Source organism: Oratosquilla oratoria, chromosome 38 (assembly GCF_046742065.1).
Source record: "Oratosquilla oratoria isolate Oo_2021 chromosome 38, ASM4674206v1, whole genome shotgun sequence".
NCBI classification, from domain to species: domain Eukaryota; kingdom Metazoa; phylum Arthropoda; class Malacostraca; order Stomatopoda; family Squillidae; genus Oratosquilla; species Oratosquilla oratoria.
Window position 1 is genome coordinate 7734687 of NC_134814.1, and position 20574 is coordinate 7755260.

The following is a 20574-nucleotide window of genomic DNA, read 5'->3' on the forward strand; positions in this document are numbered from 1 at the left end:
AAATCCTTATGCTGTCCAAAACCTGTGCATGTGACTGATGTTAGTATTTATTTTCCTGATGGTTTTTTTGCTATCACAACTTTGACATATTTACTGACGGACATGGAGTATTTAAACTTAAATGAAGTGAAAAGTGAGCCAGGATACTCTAAGGAGTCTAATGATAAATTGGGGGGGAGGGGGGTGCAAGTAAGATCAAATTAAGTGGGTTAAAGTAAAGTAAAGAGATCTACCAGGAATGAGGATGGCAGCGAGTTGGAGGTATGTCTTAAAGGAGTGTGAATAGAGGATATGCAGTTTTTTAAAGAATCTGAAGTCACATGTAGCAAGGAATGAAGGCGTCGAGGTAAACTGTCGAGTGAGGGAAGTATATAAACATCTTGAGGAAATGAAGTTGCAGAGAAATAGGTATATAGGGATGGATGCAAAGAAAAGCCGTATGAAGGGGTGATTGTAAAACACTATATATGTCAGACTTGGAATTTGAGGCACGGAGGAGGAAGGAATTTAAATTTATCCGAGACGTGTTTAAGAAGTATGATAGGGGTTATGAGGATGATCAATGAGAAACAGGAAGTATAGTGCATGGATAGAAAAGGAGGTAGGGTTTATCATAGAACATGAGACAATTCAGGTCTCAGGAAAGAACAAGCGAGGAGAGATGACCAAAAAGTGCGGGAGGCAGGGATAAACTTGTGAGAGACTAAGAATGAGGTGGATGGATACCTTAACAGGGGGCCTTGAACAAGGAAGGTGGACAAGATAGGCAAGTAGAATGATTGTGAATGGATGGTAAATTGACATGGTCTACTTCAATTACACAAGTGGACAAGGTAGGAGCATTTTGGCTGCTGGGTCCTGCTATGAAGGTGCAGTTTCTTGCTGACTGCTTCCAACCTAATAACCACAGAGCAGGGATGACCTTTCATCTACAACAGCCAAGATAAGGGGGGAAAACAGATGGGTGTGGTCCAAGCCTCGACTGGCTACTTCCCTGATGAGTCCTTTTTGTGTACAATAATTTTTTTCTATGTCATTTTTATCTTTCCTTCATCATCTGTGTGATGTAAGTAGTGTGCTGGTGAAATGCCCCACCTTGAATCCATGGTGGTTTGAGAATGTCTTCCGTGGCCTATCAAATTTTGTGTTTGTACTATTTTTGTGCACGAAGGTGACCAAAAGATACTCTTGTAAGTGTGGTTCTTTCTTTCCAGTGTGGCTCTCTGGAGTTGTTTGATGGAGTAGGGAGTTTAGTGGTCAATCTTGAAGTGCTCATCTTGTTATCCATGCATGATTGTGTGATCATTTACTTGTGCTTGTGTGAAAAAGATGGACGAGTTGGGTAGAGGACTCTTGCATAGAACTGTTTACCATTAATTTTCATGTTGTGCTGAGGATTTTGGTTTTTATGTGCTGATATTCTAATAGTGTGGTTTTGGTGCATCCAGTTATTCCTAGTGGAATTCTGGAGAGTACTAAATGCCACTGAAATGATTATTATCCCTAATATGATTTTCATTCTATATCTTCATATGTATTATAACTTTGTAAGCATACAACTGCATCTCAATTGAAAACTGGCAAGATCTCCGAACAATTTTTGTCCTTTGGAAAATCATGCTACAAGTTATGAACATAAAAACAGATGCTAGTCAGCCAAGCTAGTTAGAGCATTACTACCTTTAGTGGAAGCCAAGAATAGAGAAACTTTGAATCCTGCTTCTATTCAGACTTTCTAAAAGATGAATGGACCAAAGTTTGCAAGTTCAGAGATTCATGAGTACTAAATGAAGGAAACCCTACCAAATCCATCCAAACAAAATAACTACTCTGACAAAGAGGCCTCTTCAGGAAACCAACTGATGGGTGGTTCAATCAGGAAGCAGCAAGTATTAAGTCACATTGTGACTGGCATGCTTCTCTCCTGCCATTCAGTTTCAAAGCTGTGGTGGTTAGTCATACTCTACATTCTCATTATTCATCATATCTGTGCTTTTCTGCCTTAATATCTACTCTACATTTCTCATATTATTCATTATTTTTGTCCCTTTCTGCCTTAAAGGTCAGATATCAACAGATATACCATTCGCTAAAAATCATCGTATTGCTCGAAAAAGTACTTTTTAAAAGCATACAAATAAAGTTTTTACCTATTACAGAATTCATTCAGAAAATTCACTTTTAATTGCGCCTCGCATACCATTTTTCCGAAGTCTAGATATTCAGAATAACAATATTGTTTGTTTGGCAACTGACGTCACGAACGCGGAATTCCCCGAACCTTTCACGAAGTGCACGGGCGGAATGTTTCGAATAGCAGACGACGCAATGAAATGAAGACAAAACTGTTTTTTGCCAAATTTGATAAGATGTAGATGGTGGAATTATATAGAATACTGTCAGTATGTTTTTTGATGTACATTAAACTGTAAATACAAAAAGTTATGGAAGTCTTGATAGATATCAAGACTTCCATAACTTTTTGTATTTACAGTTTAATGTACATCAAAAAACATACTGATAGTATTCTATATAATTCCACCATCTACATCTTATCAAATTTGGCAAAAAACAGTTTTGTCTTCATTTCATTGCGTCGTCTGCTATTCGAAACATTCCGCCCGTGCGCTTCGTGAAAGGTTCGGGGAATTCCGCGTTCGTGACGTCACAGTTGCCAAACAAACAATATTGTTATTCTCAATAGCTAGACTTCGGAAAAGTGGTATGCGAGGCACAATTAAAAGTGAATTTTTTTAATAAATTCTTCTGTAATAGGTAAAAACTTTATTTGTATGCTTTTAAAAAGTACTTTTTCGATGATTTTTAGTGAATGGTATATCTGTTGATATCTGACCTTTAACATCACTGTGGCCTCCAAGGATGAGGCTGGTCCTTCTCCCTCACCTTATGAAGTAAACATACCAGAATGAGATAAAGGACAATAGTCAGATGTACATCCCTAAAGGATAAGCATAACCTCAAGAAATGAACCCTTAACCACCAATGCAATTCACAGCAGGGATTTCAAAACCTGCACCATGCAACGCACTGCATTTAACCATACTGGACAAATTTAAGGTAACTGGCAACAGTTATGGCAGAGTAAATACCATTAAGGATGAATCCTTTAATGAATGTACAACATTCTGTTCACCGAGGATTAAGAATACAAATGATACAAGTATTAGATGAGGAGTATGGGGCACAAATATGTGAGAAACTGGATGAGAAGTAGAGGTAGCTGGCAGACAGGGCTGATGACATATTATTGGGATGGTTTGGCCACATGGAAAGAATATGTGAGGAAAGGTTAGTAAAATAGGTGTGGAACACAGTGGATAGAGTAAACTTCAGAGGACAACCGAAGACACGATGGTTGGACGGGGCCGGAGGGGTTTGAGTGTGAGGAATGTCTGTTGAGCAAGGAGGGGAGAAGGCTGAGGACAAGGGTGAGTGGAGAATGGTTGTATATGGCTGACATTTTGATATACCCCAAAGGGATCTTTAATCGCCTTCTCTTTCACACAAGGGGACAAGAGGGGGAAATTTCACCATGTAAGTAAAATGGCACTGCTGTGGATGTACTCTGTTATGCTGCAATGCCTCTGACCTAGGCAGGAGGCAGGGATGCCTTTTCATCCACAAAGATCTAAGATAAGAGGAGAACAAGGATGGTAGATGGGAGTGGAATGGGTGGGAGAAGGTGCATGGACTTGGCCATCTCCCTTACAACGGGGAAGAATCCCTTTGGTACAAAGATGGACATGAGCATTAGTAGTTATGCCGTTTTGAATGTCACCACAATTTTTTTTTTATATAAATAACATGATTTAATTCTTAAATTTTGCAGATACTTTATAATTTCATAACTTGGTTGCAATTGAACATAAAAAAAAATCAGAAAAAGCAGGAACAGCCAATAAGCATTGAAGCCCCCCCAATCTCCGGTATGCATAGATGGGGCAATAAATTCTAAAATTTTCCAAGCTAAAGGCCCACACAGAATCTCGAACATCCACCTCAACACAATGGCCAAGCAACCATCAGAAGCCTAACATTTTCAATTATTCCAGGTAACACAACAAAACACTAACCATCTCATAAGGAACTCTCATAATCCCTCTTTTAAAACCAATCCCCTAAAAACCTTGCATAACACAGACCAATCTTACTATCCACAATATCTAAGCTAATGGAAATGCTGGTAGAACCAATTCAAACATAACCTACACTATGAACTACAATGACACTAAACAAGCCCATAAGTACCAAACTCAATACTCCTCCAGCCCCAAAATAAAAATACCCCAGACAAAATCCTCCAACCACTAGTAAGAACCAGCAGCATGGTTTTGCTAAGACACCGCCCAGCATTAAAATAGTGACAGAAAACAGGTCCAGCCACCTTAAAGGTCAGATATCAACAGATATACCATTCGCTAAAAATCATCGTATTGCTCGAAAAAGTACTTTTTAAAAGCATACAAATAAAGTTTTTACCTATTACAGAAGAATTTATTCAGAAAATTCACTTTTAATTGCGCCTCGCATACCACTTTTCTGAAGTCTAGATATTCAGAATAACAATATTGTTTGTTTGGCAACTGTGACGTCACGAACGCGGAATTCCCCGAACCTTTCACGAAGCGCACGGGCGGAATGTTTCGAATAGCAGACGCAGTGAAATGAAGACAAAACTGATTTTTGCCAAATTTGATAAGATGCAGATGGTGGAATTATATAGAATACTGTCAGTATGTTTTTTTTTATGTACATTAAACTGTAAATACAAAAAGTTATTGAAGTCTTGATATAAAGACTTCAATAACTTTTTGTATTTACAGTTTAATGTACATAGAAAAACATACTGACAGTATTCTATATAATTCCACCATCTACATCTTATCAAATTTGGCAAAAATCAGTTTTATCTTCATTTCATTGCATCGTCTGCTATTCGAAACATCCCGCCCGTGCGCTTCGGGAAAGGTTCGGGGAATTCCGCGTTCGTGACGTCACAGTTGCCAAACAAACAATATTGTTATTCTGAATATCTAGACCTCGGAAAAGTGGTATGCGAGGCGCAATTAAAAGTGGATTTTCTGAATAAATTCTTCTGTAATAGGTAAAAACTTTATTTGTATGCTTTTAAAAAGTACTTTTTCGATGATTTTTAGCGAATGGTATATCTGTTGATATCTGACCTTTAAACCATGCCTCACACTAACAACCCCAAGACAACAAAATATATTTCCTAAACAATTTTGGGACACTGAGATTGTTGCTCGATACCTAAAGGCTGTGGTTTTTTTGCAAGGAGACACCAGGGGCAATGGAGTGATAAAAATTGACAACTCCTCCCGTGTACACTCTCTTCATCCAATAATGTAATAAAATGGAATCCTATGTCTATAGAACACCTACCAGTAAAGATTATTTGTCACATTTCAACTCCCACCACATTCTAACAAAGGCATATTGAAAAGTTTCTTTCTCCAAACAATCAAGGTGCAGAACATGTAGTTATTCAAGAGTGCAAATGTTATAGAATAGAACAAGGGAATGTTCAATGGTGCATCCCTAGTAATTCATTTCCTGTGGTGAAATAGGTTTTGGAAAGCCACCCCCGAGTTGCCCAAGCCTTGTTTTGCAACTTCCTCCTACCCCATCCTTTTTGAGTACCCCAGTTTGTATTCTTTGAGCACTGGAAAACACTAATGAGCACGCCATTGTACATTTCATAAAGGAGTCATTTTCAAATGGTGTTTACTCTGGCAATCCTGGGCAGGATTTGAAACATGCACTTACTGGGAAAGCACATCATTCTCAACTAAGAACGTGCTATGTGCAGCCTTCCTAACGACTCCTTATTAATTCTTGCCATGACATTTGATAAAGCATGGTGTATTGCTGGCACAGTGTGAAGTCAACAGTATGCAGATGACCTAATTTCCTCATGTTAACACCAAAAAGAGGAGAAAGATTTTGGTGTTGACAAAAGACCTGTAAACTGACAGACATTTCGGCATAATTGTGGGAGTGATATATGAACTGCTGTGTATTAATGTGCTTTTTCATGATATGAATAAAGAAAGCAAGGAGCATACACCAGGAGGCAAATAGCTACAGCCAATGCTATCACCTTTGCCCTATGTGCTTGGACTGTTGGGGCAGGTAACAGTCACTTCTGGGAATCTACAGGAATGCAGGCTTTGAACCCACAACTACACAAACAAGACCAAAACACTTCCAATTATGCCACCAGCACAATATATGGATTATGTGACGAAAATGAATCAGAAACTTTGACCCATCCATGACTGGAATGTGTCCATGGCATGGTCTCAACAGTGAGGTATATACAAAGGGCAGCAACCACTTATTCCCATTTTGGCAGACAAATCATACAAGGAGAGAATAAAAGCATGGACCTCCCAACACTCAAGAGAGTAACAACAGAAGATTGCAGATCACTGCAAGATGAACTGGATAAAATATGGGAATAGAGTCGGAGATATGAGATGAATTTCAACATTAAAAAATGTAGCATAATGGAATTTGGAAAAAGTAAAAATAGTTTCGGGGTAAAATTGGAAACAAAGAAGTCAAAAAAGTAAATTCAGAGGGGGACCTAGAAGTAATCATCTCAGGTGACTTGACACCTGACAAACATGTAAATAAATTGTTTGGAGAGATTTACAACTTAAGGTCAATGAAAGTGGCCTTTGACAACATGAACGAGGAGATGGTTAAAAAAATAGTTGTTACGCTGATGAGACCGAAATTAGAATATGCTGTATCAATGTGGGCACCTAGCACAAAAAAGAACATTAGAAAATTAGAAGGAATCCAAAGAGCAGTGACAAAAATGGCACCTACACTGACATATGAACAAAGATTGGAGAAATTACAGTTGTCAACACTAGAACAGAGAAGGGAAAGAGGCGATTTGTTGACCATTTTCAGAATTATGAAAGGGATGGAAGTTCTCAATAGAGACGACTTATTAAAGTGGGAGAGAAGAGAAACAAGAGGACACAAAAAGAAACTAGAGGCAGTTACAGAACAGACCTAAAAAAAAATAGCTACCCACATAGTGATCAGTGTCTGGGACAAACTGAACAAAGAAACAGTGAATGCCAGAACTATACACAATTTTTAAGAAAAAACTGGATGTGGAGAGATACGAAAATGGGTCACTATGAGCATAGCTCTCATCCCGTAAAATACAACTAAGTAAATACAACTATAAATACTGAAGATCAGCATGAAAGAGGGGATCTGATTACTGTACTTGAGTCACTAAAGGGGACAGACTACACTGACAAAAGAAATATCTTGATAACGGCTTTATGAAGTCACAATAACATTGAGACTAATGTCTAAATGCAATGAAAAAAAAATTCCATTGAGATGCACAAATGCTTGGAATAGCTATGGTGATATAGACTAAGCTGAAACAAAAAATTATAATAGTATGACAATTGGAAAATAAGGATAGACCATGGTGGAACCATACATGAAGTTGCTCCTTTCCTGTACATCACAGTTAGGTAAAAACAGCAGGGCCTGACAGCCAAACCTGGATTACCCTACTGCATCATTATGGCAAATCTCCATTCACTCAAAAATAATCAATAATGAAAATAATAATGATAATGAGAGAGAAAGGGGGGAGGGTGGTGGTAAATCCCAATACAAAAGCTACGTTTCTGCAAGGGTCATCAAAAATGCAACATTATAATAAAAAACAGGATTTGATTATTCAAGGTGAGGCTGTGAAGATGAAATAAATCACTATTATTTGCGGGAAAGGTAGTCAATATCAAGTGACAACTTTGGTTAATCACAAGATGACTCACCCTGCACTGCTAACACGTTTTTGTGCCACAATCACTCTCCCCCCACTCACACCATGATTATTGTATTGTTCGCATCTTGTGTGTGTACCGTGATATCTCCCCTGCATAACTTTAATGATGGCCCCCCAAGAATGCAGCTAAGTCACCTGCTGGAGCAGCCCCTAAATGCCAGAAGGTGACGACCCTGAAGAAAGGTGGTGTTATGCAAGTCTAGGGAGGGCTTGTCACTTGCTGCTGTCGGTCGTCTTTTCCACGTGTACAGAGCACTGTGCGGTCTATAAAAAAAAATGAAGATTCCATTCACTCTGCAGTTACTGCCAGTGCTCCTTGCAGTGCTAAACATATATCACAAGTTAAGGATAATGCAGTAATGAAGATGGAGAAGGCTTTTTTCATACGGATACAGGATCAGCACCCAAAAATTGTTGCAGCAGTTTACAGCTGTGAATAGGAAATGCAGTGGGAAGTGGTACAAGGGGAGGGGGTGATGCAAGATGGAGGGTCAACTCTGCTTACTCACAAAAATCACTTATGCTACATTTTCTTTTTCAATATTTATCTATTTTTTTAAACAAGTGTACAGAGTGCACATACTGGGATTTCTTTAGTGAAACACCCTGTACATGTAAATAAGGAGTCCAAAGAGCATTTTTATGGGGAGTGGCACCCTGTACATGTAAATAAGGAGTCCAAAGAGCATTTTTATGGGGAGTGGCAATCATGTTTTTTTTTGTTAATATTCAAGGAACAGTGCCAACTGACCCTGCAAAGTTAAGGGCATATTGCATATATTTATGAGAGTACATGTACCAATTTGTTTCAAATTGCTTATTATTATATTTCTTTCTAAAACTGCCACATTTCTAATGTTAAAGTTACTGGGAAAACACCAAAGGTTACCCTGATAAAACTGCAATCAATTCTATTTCATTGCCCAGGGTTAATAGGACATATAAGGTACAATGGAAGTTACTAAAAACAATATGAAATAACTATACCATGTTATGGCCATTATAACAAATCAGGTCACTGGGCCAAATGAGTGAGTAAATAGGCCACACTATATATCACAGCTCATTAATCCTAATTCACCTGCTATTCACCATTTGTTGGCTTCAGATTGTAAAACCAGATTCCCTAGAGGCAGGTTTGCCCGTAAACCAGCCAGAGCTCAGCAAGAACCTCAACCATACAGCAACGAGGATCTAATCTGAGCTATCTTCCACTTACTATACAGAATGGGCACCCACTGCAGTAATGTCAGTAAACACTCCCTCCTCATGACTTTTCCCAAAACTATACTGCTTGTGAACATCAAACAACAGTAATTGAGAGAAAGCCATTCTACCACAAAATGAAAGGTGCCTTGGGTGAGAAATGCTACAACTTTGATTATTATGGAATACTTTTTGGAGTCCTTTCCAGACAAAGCAGGCTTAAATGTACCCAAGTTCCAGGACATGCAAATCCTTATTTGAAGACAAGCAAACCCGTTGGCATAAAAAAATATTCTAGAACATTTCTCATACCAGAGTACGTCAGTGCTGAAGCAGTCAAGTTTTTTTCAGAATCTCCAGGAGACAACCAAGTTTCATTTTCCATCACCATTGTAAAGGTGGCCCATTTACACATGCATGAGATAAACAGGCCATCATATTAGCCTGTAAAAACACTGGAATATTTAGGTAATTCCTAAAAATTGTCTCCCTGCAACTGTCCATAAATTTACAACCTCTCCAACCCCAACTGTACCCATTACCTAATTTGTGGTGATGTAGACTGTGCAAGAGAATGAAAATGCAATCTTACCTATTTATATATTAAAGATTGGGGCTGTTCAAATGGTATATATCCAATACTAAAGCTACTGGAATGCCATAGCAAAAACCAATTGTGATATTGCCCCAGATTTCGTAAGCAGTAATGGCCTTGGCCACCAGTTCACCCCACAAATAGTATAAAAAATTTTGCTATATGAATTGGGCAAGTGTAAGAAGTTTGTTGCCAGGTCAATTCTGTTATTAGTTTTACTGGAGGCTGATGACTTGAATGTCAGTAAGACAGTCTGTTTGTTGGCCCAGATGCAGATCCATACTTCCCAGAGAACCAGCTACAGCCATTAAGACCACTACTTAGGGAATAAATAGTGTTGTCTATGGATAGTTAATGGGGCATTGTAGAAAGGCACTACTCTTCAGTGTGGTGACTGCACCTGAGACAGTTTCAATCTGTGAACAGGCCTATTCTGTGTTGGTACAGTTTTAATGCTGGATGGAATTCTGAACACACCTGTGCCAGTGAGCTTCTTAATTCTCTTGAGAGGTATTTTCCTGTGGGGCGTACGTTAGGGGTGAGGGAGGGGTGGAGTACTGTATTTGATGGTTTGGATTGCTTGTTTAGTGACAGGAGTATAAATATATTTTTGTGTGGATGTGTTGTGTGCTACTGGAAGATTGTTATCCATGTTGATCCCCCAGCCCCCATTGGGTTTATATCTCAGGAAGTTTGATGATGCTCAGTACTTGGAGGTCTATACTACTGGTCTCCTGATCAGAGTGCATTTTTCACAGGAAGTGTTATGGGTGCTAAGGGCAGGTCATTGCTGAGGTTTTAATAATGGACATCTTTTTGTGTTAAAGGGGCATTGTCTGTGATATGAACAACACATTACCTATTGTCCAACATATAAAGAAAAATGGCAAAACCCATGTACTATTTTTTCTATCTTAACCATTTTGGATGTGACATTTTAATTTTAAAAACTTCTGAAGACTTGCAATCTCAGCAAACCAAGTCTCAAAGTAGTTTTGATAATAAGGGAACTACAGTAATGTTTCATTAAATTTCAACATAATACAATTATAATTAATTAAGTCTAGGCTGAAGGGTATTTCGGTCATGCCAAAACAGACAGAATAACGAAAATCATATAAACACTTGAAAAGCTCTCCCCTGTCCGAAATGCAAAATTACCACCTATAAAAATTGCCAGCCATAATTAACAGACGATGCTTCAAGTTGAAAAAAACAATGAGCACGGATGTGGAGATGAGCCAAGGAGCACGGATGTGGAGATTAATGCTTGAAATAGCAGAGGGAAAATTGGGCAGGTATCAGCCACAAAGAATAGGCCATGGAACATGTGATCACCGGATGCCACAAGATGTGAAGCACAAGTTTTCTCAGTATATTATTGAGGCACAAGTTTTCTCAGTATATTATTGAGGCAGCTGGCATTCATATGACCACTGTTCAAAGAGGCCTTTGCTAACCAGTGGACTCCAAATGGCTCGCATATATATATATATATATATATATATATATATATATATATATATGCAAAAGAAATCACTTGAATGTGTTATTCTAGTATGATAAAAAAAAAAAGGGAAAATGACAGAAGAGTGCTTTCGTCTATTCAGACAAATAGACAAAAGCACTGTCTCATTTGTTATTTTCCTAGTGGTTTTTCTGCATATATGTGTGTATGTGTTTTTACCCAATTGTGGTATACAAGAAAGGAACAACAGGGTTCTGTCTCCTACTCTCTGATTTACCATACCTTACTCCAATTCAATTATAGTTCCGACTTTGTCCATATCCTTATTTTCCAATCATCATCAGTAGACTTCAATTTTTTTTTTATATTGGTCCAGCTTGGGATAAACTTAAGAGTCTATCTCTATTTCTTTCTGGGACCTGAAAGCCCGCACATCCCTAATCAAGACATCTCTTCTGTTACAGTAGTATATCCTCTTAACCACTTCTGTAGGCATCATGAGGCGTTAGTGGGTATGCAAGGATGCCAGTGCCTGCATCGTGATTTAACTTTTTTTTGGTAGTTGTACTTGAGTTAACCCTGGATCCTGCGAACTTTGACCACATTTTCTGTGTTTATTATTACTCAGTAAAAGACAACAAGTAATGCAGCAGTGCCTTTATATTCTATGAGAGTAGTGTGATGCAAATTACATATGGCAGCCAATGCTGCACTTGAATTTCAGTCATACTGAAATGGTTAACTACAGTGTGTATGTGCACGTATGTATATATATTCTTGCATAATTCAAGTGGACAAAGGTGAGGGCGACTGTAATGAAGCAATTGAGGGCTAAACAAATTTCAGATAGCAGGCCCTAGTGCAGAGGTTCTGTCTTGCTTCACTGCCTGACTTTAACAGCAAGCTAAGAGATGGGATGACCTGATGGGTCAAGACAGTGCTTTGTCTCAGTTACCCCTTATATGGGGAGTGTTTAAAAGGTATATCCACACACTCATATGAATATAGGGACTATCAAATGCTGTATTTTTCTTTTGCTTCTTCTCATCCTTCCCTAGACTGGTAGGGCAGTCCCATCTCCCTGAGGAACACCATAGCAGGAACAGGATTTTCCCACAAATCTCTCTAGTACTTAACAAGCAACACTGAGTAGTGGGGGTGGCAGGTTGACCCTATTTAATCAATTTTGATTTGGGGAGGTAGGTGTTGCTGGTTAATTGAAGGCTATAGGCCTCCTGCAAGATACCAAGGGCAACATTGATAGATTCATTGAGGAGGGGGGAGGGGGTGGCAGTGTTTGGATATAGTGGGTAGCAGGGAGATATATCTATATGATGACATGTTTCTATGTAAATTGATCTTAAAGATGGGAATTTTGTGAGCCCCCTTTTCCAGAATCCTGATTCTGTCATGCTTCCCAATGTTATCGGTCACATCAATATCAAAACGGAGCATACACCAGGGAACACACAGCTTTACTTGTATACTGGTGCTAGTCCCCATGCCCTGAGCAATTTCTAATTCAGCCACACATCCTACTCCAAACTCCCAATAGATTCAGTCAATTTGCCCCAGTCATGAATTCTGTGGGTGTGCCCTTCATTTCCTCCATTGAGGGTTGTGGGTTGTCAATAGTGGAGATGTCACATAACCCAACAATAATAGCAAAGCTAATACAACTGCAAAAGAGATAGCAGAACAAGAAACACCGGCAGTCAAAACAGAATGGCAGCTTCCGTTCAGAAATAACACCACAAGGCCCATTGGACAAACACCCAACAACAAAACTGAATGGCCATTTCTTCCATAGTACAAAATTCCTATAGTTCTAGGTCTCATCCTTGAAGAGTACAAATTTCTGCCCACACATCAGACACCAATCATACAAAGATCTGACCAACAGAAAATGCCACAAGAAAAAAAAAAAAAAAAAAAAAAAAAAAAAATCACTTGTTTCTTGCAAAAGACCCACAGTAGTCAGTACCCATTACTTGAAATCACAAAAACAAATACCCCTACAAAACTACACTAAACAAAACTAAAGATACTCAGAGTACATACACTCAGAAACCAAAATACTCCCCATGAAGCATTATTTGAAAATGATGGCCATGCAGTTCTACAGAACCCTTCAACCATGTAACAAACACAACCAACATTTAAAGCTACACCAGCAGCACACTAAACTTCTACCTCCTGAACCATGCAACACATCCATACTAAAAACACACCTGCTCAACAGTGGTACCATGCTTTCAGCAATCTGAAATCAAGCCCTGCCCCAAGCTGAAATAAGCTTGAGTGTGCATGCATTAGATCACAGCTTTACCAATAGACTGGCCCACCACGTACAAGATGCGATCTCTCAACCATGAGGGTAATGGATGCCAAAGAACTGTCCAATAGGTGATCCAAAAAGTGGTGAATTACTCAGATCATGAAACAACCACCAATATCAATTCTCCAAAAATACTCTACCTAAATCCCTGACTAAGCCCAACTGAGAAATCCATCACGACATGGAAGACATTAACATAGCTGCATTCTGGCCACACCTGACTAAACCCCACACACACAATAGGACTTCAGAGTCAATCCACTTGCGAGTTGGTAAATTTAAGCAAGCAACAGTTTGAATGGGCACATAGTTTACTCAACACCAACTCATGATCTAATTCGGTGTTCATTTATCATTCCTACTTCAACATAGCTATACCTACTCCAAACCTAAAAACAGAAGCAGTATTCTACATGGTGAGTTAGTAAATGAGGCTCACTCAAAATGACCAGCAGTCAATCCAGCAGCTATTGCTGGTTACCGGAACCATACATTTTTGGTGCAAGACCTGTAGGTAAATCCTCCCCAGAATTATTTTACAAACATTTCGGCTTGAGGCGACTTTGTTACTTCCTTACTGTTGGGGCTTAGTTCCTGCCCTTCAAGGACACCAATATTTTAATAAGGCCTTCTTATTGGCGTTTTGATCTCGGTTTCACTATTTCCATGCAGTACAAATCTTCCACACTTTCCAGTTCCAGAACGCATCTCAAAAAGGGACGTTTTAATTTATTTCTATTGCCCTTCTATATCTCAGGTCTTAATTTTGTTTGGGCTTTGGGACACCTATTCAATCCATTGCAACTGTTCTCATTTGCTGGAGGCACTTTACACCACACTGGAACCACGAAACAAAATTTGTATCCCAGTAACATGCATTTTTTTTTTTTTTTTTTTTTTTAGCTAAGATCTATTATTTCTATGGAATTGTTAGGATAGGTTAAAGAGCTATCAGACAATGTGTTGAATATGTGGCAAGATTTTGAATTTTTTCCAAAATAAGAACAGCAAAAGAGAAGCCTCATTCAGACCCTAGGAGTACTGAAAATTGGCACAAAAGTGAATGGTGCACAAGAATGAATTATCCAAGATTGATTACTGGGAACTTCGCAGCAGCCTGAGAAACATTATCAAACTACAAAGCAGTATCTCATTTACGTTAAGTACAGCCACTGTGCTGAAGACGTTAGCGAACCGGTATGCCCCAACGGAATACGAATTTCAGTAAATATAGCAACTATTCTGAGGTTCCTTATCATCGCCAAACAGACCCCATCCCCACATATACTCAAACCTAGTAAATTCATGCATTAACCAGACATTATCGCATTCGTAAACAGCTAGGACTATGATCAAGAAATTAATTTCATGGAAAGTTTACTACAAGCGTGACGCCGACAGCATTTCCCACCGCCATACGCAACACCCGCCACCTTGGCCACAACCACCACCAAGCTGACCATGGTCTCCTTTCATTCCACCAGACATATAGACCTTTCCTTAACAGCTTTACAATGAAAACTGTAAGGCTCAAGCATGAATAGTGTGACTGGACATCAACGGTAGTAGTACAAAGCAGCAGTGAGCTATACAAGATTGTTTATACCTAGTGACGTCACAACCCTCCGCCATTTCATTACCATTCGCGGCATCTTTTACAGTAATACCTTATTTTGGGCACTAAGGAACACTAAACCCATTCTACATGGTACAAGACCTAGTAGGACCAATTGAACTGCCAATAAACCTCATGGTTTCGACAATGCACAAAAAAAAATCGATGCGCTCTAAAGTCGACCTCGAGGGCAGCGTCTTCCTATGGAGATCAACACGGCTTTCCCATTGTCTAAGTCGACATAAACCATTCTCCCCTGAACAAATTTAATTCCAAATAAATCGTTTCATAGAATAATTAGTACTTACTTGTCTCGCACGTTGTACGGCGTCAGCAAAAGCAGAACTTTGAGCGAAATTACTACTATTAGGCCCTGCCGCAGCAGCCATCATGGACGACGGCGCGTACCTCTAACTCAAGACTGTATGTCGGAAAGGACGGCAAAGAAAGGTTTCATCTTGAATATTTGAAAAACAATGTATACGAGTCGGAAAAAATTCTGAAAAGTGTATATTATTATTTGACTTCTCACATTGTTTTTATTTAGAATATCCGGTTCAAATATGAAAAACGTTGAAAATTACCCGTTCCAGTATTATCACAATAGAAAATGAATAAGTGAAAGATTGACTATGCAATTCGTAATATGTCTCTTTTATTGACAATGGCGACTTAAAAAGTTTAATTGAATGAGCTGTAGCTAGCAGGCAATTTACAAAACCTAAAACATTTCTTAGATTGTATGTAGAGAAGCGAGAATCATATATTTATTGAAACCGGTATTTCGGTGCCAAATATGCAATCACTCAGTTTAATTTTTTATTGTTTTTGGATTCAAAAAGCTACTTCAATTAATAATTCTATAAATTCAAAATATTCAATATTCAACAAAATTCACTCTAAAATAATCACATATGATTAAGTATCCATATTTTGAATTAGAGTTGAACCTGAATACATCATATTGTTATTGACATTTTAACATATACTGTATTGTTCCTCGAGAGCATTTTCATTTTTGATTCAATGTACATGTAGAACAAGTGTCAATGAACTGATAAGAACATTGAGAAGTTATTTATCAATAATTTCGACCACGACTAATTAAAAAATATTACAGTCACTCAGTTATTTTTCTAACGAATATATACATACCGAAAAAATAAAACCGGGAAAGTAGTGTATACAATAATGGTCAATTTGTAAAAGAAACATATTTAACACTTAAAAGTGACGTATTGTGTGGTCCGGCCGGACATTATTCGTACAAACACACCAAGGAAGATGACCTTCAAAATAATTAAATTTGTTAATAATCTACCATAAACATCGCTTATATGAATATCTGAAGACCAATGCCGTAACTTAAACACTTCAAATAATTTTTCTATAAATTTCAATGAAAAACACATTAACAATGAAACGTTGAAAAATACTTCACAGAGTTCTATTGCACTTATACACATCGAACAACACATTTAACATATTGTGAAAAATAGTCAGATATTATAGAACAGTATTGAGTTGGTGTCTTACAGAAGTCAAGTTCGTTTTCTCAGTTCAGGCCAACTATTCAGGTAAGTCATCCTGGAGCAGAACCAGTATCTAGTCCCCTCTGGCCGTTATCAACTCGAGTCGCATCCGGTATTCCTAGGAGTTCAGTCTATGGCGTTGGACGATTGGATGGATCAATGTAATTAATGCTATTTAATACATAATTAAGCATTCGCACAATACTTAGGGCATATGTATTGGTATAACCACGCTAACTACGTAAGAATACGGTAAGCAAGTAATGAGATTGCGCAAAAAAAAAACGCTATTAGGAAATAGTGGAGATAAACGGTAAGCCAGACATACCAACTGCTCCATCTGGCATCACTGTGCTTTCAATATAAAAAATATGCCAACTTACAAGGGGCTTTTTCAAATACATATTTTTGTTATAATGTATTACTACATCTCATGAAATTTTGCTCCATGTAACCTAACAATTTGATTCGGCTGTGGGATGGGCTAAATGAAATCGCTTGGCATTAAACTGCCATCTACACTGTACAAATGGTTTTCACTCAGTTTCCAGAATTTTATAGCAGGAAGGTCTATATTTCAAATCATAATATCGTGAGATTATATGCAAAGTTACAATAACCTATACATTTAGTTATTGCACTTCATATGCTTTATGATTTTAAACATATATATATATATATATATATATATATATATATATATTGTAGAATTGTTGCTTCGGAGGAATGTATTGTTGAAGTTCGAATCTGTATCCGCTGTCGCAAGAATGTAGAGGTGTTGTATCAGATCCAACAGCTGCCACCAGAATGTAGTTTTGTTGCTTCGGAGGAAGTGTTTCGGTTCGTAAAGTACCTACGGACCTCATTCCGGAAGTTCTGAAACTCCCACACAATCCCTCCATTGTCGCACATCCTGGCAAGGAGATATGCGTTACACAAGCTAGATTGCACCATTTCTGGTTAACCATGAGTAAGGATTTACGCTCCCACATTGATGCATATCACTCTTGTGCGACTCACAAAGGTCATATCAGCGGTCCTGTTCCAATTTTAACTTATCCTACCCATTGTAAAACATTCGACACAGTAGCTGTTGATCTCCTTAAGTTACCACTTACACACAGCGGAAACCAATACTTCTTTGTGTCGACCATTTTCACGATTTTGTATTCTTCCCCCCTACTAGACAATACAGCATAACACGTGGTAAAGATCCTTATTGACAAACCCATATGACCCTTCACTACACCCAAAACTCTGATTTCTGACAACGAGACTGAGTTCAACGAGTCTGAGTTCAACAACGAGATTCTTTCAGATATTTTCAGATAATTACATTCAAATAAAAAAATGTAATACTACTACTTATCACCCTTAGGTGAACGCCAAAATAGAAAGATTCTCAGTTTTCTTCGACATCTTGCTTCTGATCTTCACCCTTCTTGGGATGAACACATCCTCATGATTTAAGTTTGCATTAACAGTTCCATTAACAGCTTAATATCGGTATCGCCTCATTTTGTCCTCTTTGGCTTGGACAAAAGATTCCCATATGACCTTGTTTCAGAATCACCTCCCATTTACAATTTCAATTATGTTAAGGTCAAAGTAGCATATTTCAATAATCTTTTCGAAATAATCCATAGTACTTTTCATCTAAGGACGAAATGATCTTTCTACATAACAAATCAGTCAGAGCTTGTACTTTTGAACTTGAGATACATTATTTACACCCTCAATCTTACAGAGACCGTATTGCATAAAGATCATGTCAAAATAGTTCCCCATGGCGTCGACATGGCGACTGTTCCTTCATCAGTTCATACTACCCCTACAATAGATGACCATCACTTAGCCCGTCCGCGGCCGGGCCGGGCCGGGGGCACGTCGGCCGAAAGAAGTGGGCACACCACTGCTTTCTCCTATACCTCCCCCACGTTACAATATTTGCAGTCGAGCCACAGTTTCATAATAGTATATGGTGTAGGTAAAGTCCAGGAAGGAGCAGATGTACTTTATTCTCTAACGTTTCAACTGAGTCTTCTTCTGAAGAAGACTGTCGAAACGTTAGAAAATAAAGAACTTATGCTCCTTCCTGGACTGTACCTACACCACTCTATCCATACATTTGTCTTTTCTCTTATCGATATATATATATATATATATATATATATATATATATATATATATATACATACATATATATAGAAACCTTAAATTGTACAGAAAATCTAAAACACTACCAGCACATTTTCCGTAATTTTTTTTAGTTATTCTGCATCCTGTAAATTTATATATGTATAAATAACATTTCCTCGTTTAATGAAAGTATTATATTTCATATTAAAGTATGTTCACCAACGAAATTATGCACGGCTTTTTTCTTGTTTATTAGTTTGTATACAAGGGTACAATAAGTTAGTGCACTGCATATTTTTTATGATTCAAACCATGCTTAGTGATTCTCCAAGCAGGGTTGGGTAGTACATTTAATTTTACTTATACTTGGACTCAAATACAGTTTTTCATGTACTTGTACAGCCCAGGGTTGGGTTCAAGTACATTTACTTGTACTTGGAATCAAATACAGGTTTCCATGTACTTGCACTTAGACCCAAAGTACTTGAAAAATACCAAGGACATTTAAGTACAAATACATTGTACACATATATACATACTTATACCAATGGCTATTTTCCCCTTACAAGGGAGGTAGCCCAAAAACAAAGGTGTAAAATCCATTCCCACACATTCCATCCCCATATACTTCACTCCCATTCACCCCTTTCCACCCTCTTTTCTTAGCTCCTCCTGGATGACGGGTCATCCCTGCATCTCGCCCATCGTACATGTACAATGTACAAAATACATTGTACTTAATCAAAAGAGATGATGGATGGGGTAAAAGGGGCATTGGGGAAGAGGGGAATGTCTGTTGAGGAAGGAAGAGAGAAGACAAAAGATAGGGGTGAGTGGAGAATGTGTATGGATGATGATGTGATGCATTGAAGGGAGTGAGTGGGGGATGAGGGATCATATGTAAATGATATTTTGACGCAGCCCGAATAGAAGGGATTTCTCCCCGTCTTCTCTTTTTCTGTATGGGGGGAGGGGCACCGATTAAATTAAGCGGCCTTGCTGCGTGTGTGCTGTGCCTTGCTGCATGGTTTCTGACCCAGGGCAGTGGGCGAGATGCAGGGATGGACCCGTTATCCAGGAGGAGCCAAGAAAAGATGGAGGGAGGGATGGAGAATGGAAGTGGAGTATGTGTGGATGAAATGAGTGGGAGTGGATTTATGCCTTTGACTTTGGCTACCTCCCTTGTAAGGGAGAAAAAAGCCATTTGTATATGTATGTATACATGTATTGTACTGTATTCTAACGACCTTTGTAATTATACTATTGGGCAAATGCTCCCATCTTTTATTTTAAGTAGTTCGACTTAAGTACATTGCAAAATTACTGTACATGTACTTTTTCTTGAAAAATATTCAATTACTTGGATTTATAGTCACCTGTACTAGGCAACTAGTGACCGTCACTAGTGACGGTCACTAGTTGCCTAGTGTGAAAGGGGCCTTAGCGTTGAAGTGGTTTCCAGAATGTAACAGAGCAACAGTATATAAACACAGGTGAAAGAGTAAATATACATACAAGGAAGATAAAATTATGCTAAATTTAATTTTGTAGAATTGAGAAAATACTTTCAAGGTCTGGATTGGAGGAACGTCAGTAAGACAAAAAAAAATGAAAAATATTCCTGAAAATCTATAAAGCAGGTTAGAAATATATATACGTGCCAAGAATGAGAACATGGGGTAGAGGTATTCTATTTTGAAGAATTAGTCTTGAATGCTTATAATGCATTCCATTATTTACCGAATTGTAGATTGTAGTGTACAGGAAAGGAACAACGCTCGTGGTGTTCTGTCTCTTACTTTCCAGTT

General features: G+C 38.3%; 1 protein-coding gene across 9 annotated transcripts in view; it reads right to left on the reverse strand.

The window, feature by feature from the left end:
- Psi (P-element somatic inhibitor) overlaps positions 1–16649 on the reverse strand; it is a 108619-nt gene extending 91970 nt beyond the window's left edge. For 3 of the 9 annotated variants that reach the window (XM_076176002.1, XM_076176001.1, XM_076176000.1), the window contains exons 1-2: positions 15404–15522; positions 8009–8137 (exon numbers count right to left, since the gene is read on the reverse strand). Coding sequence is in view for 6 of the 9 variants with exons in the window: in XM_076175997.1 (XP_076032112.1) it covers positions 15404–15487 (84 nt within the window). In the remaining 3 variants the exon portion in view is untranslated. Of the gene's footprint in view, positions 1–8008; positions 8138–15403; positions 15523–16631 lie in introns of those variants that run through there. The other 6 variants (XM_076175997.1, XM_076176004.1, XM_076175999.1 and 3 more) reach the window with 3 other exon arrangements.
- Between the last annotated feature and the right edge of the window lie 3925 nt (positions 16650–20574).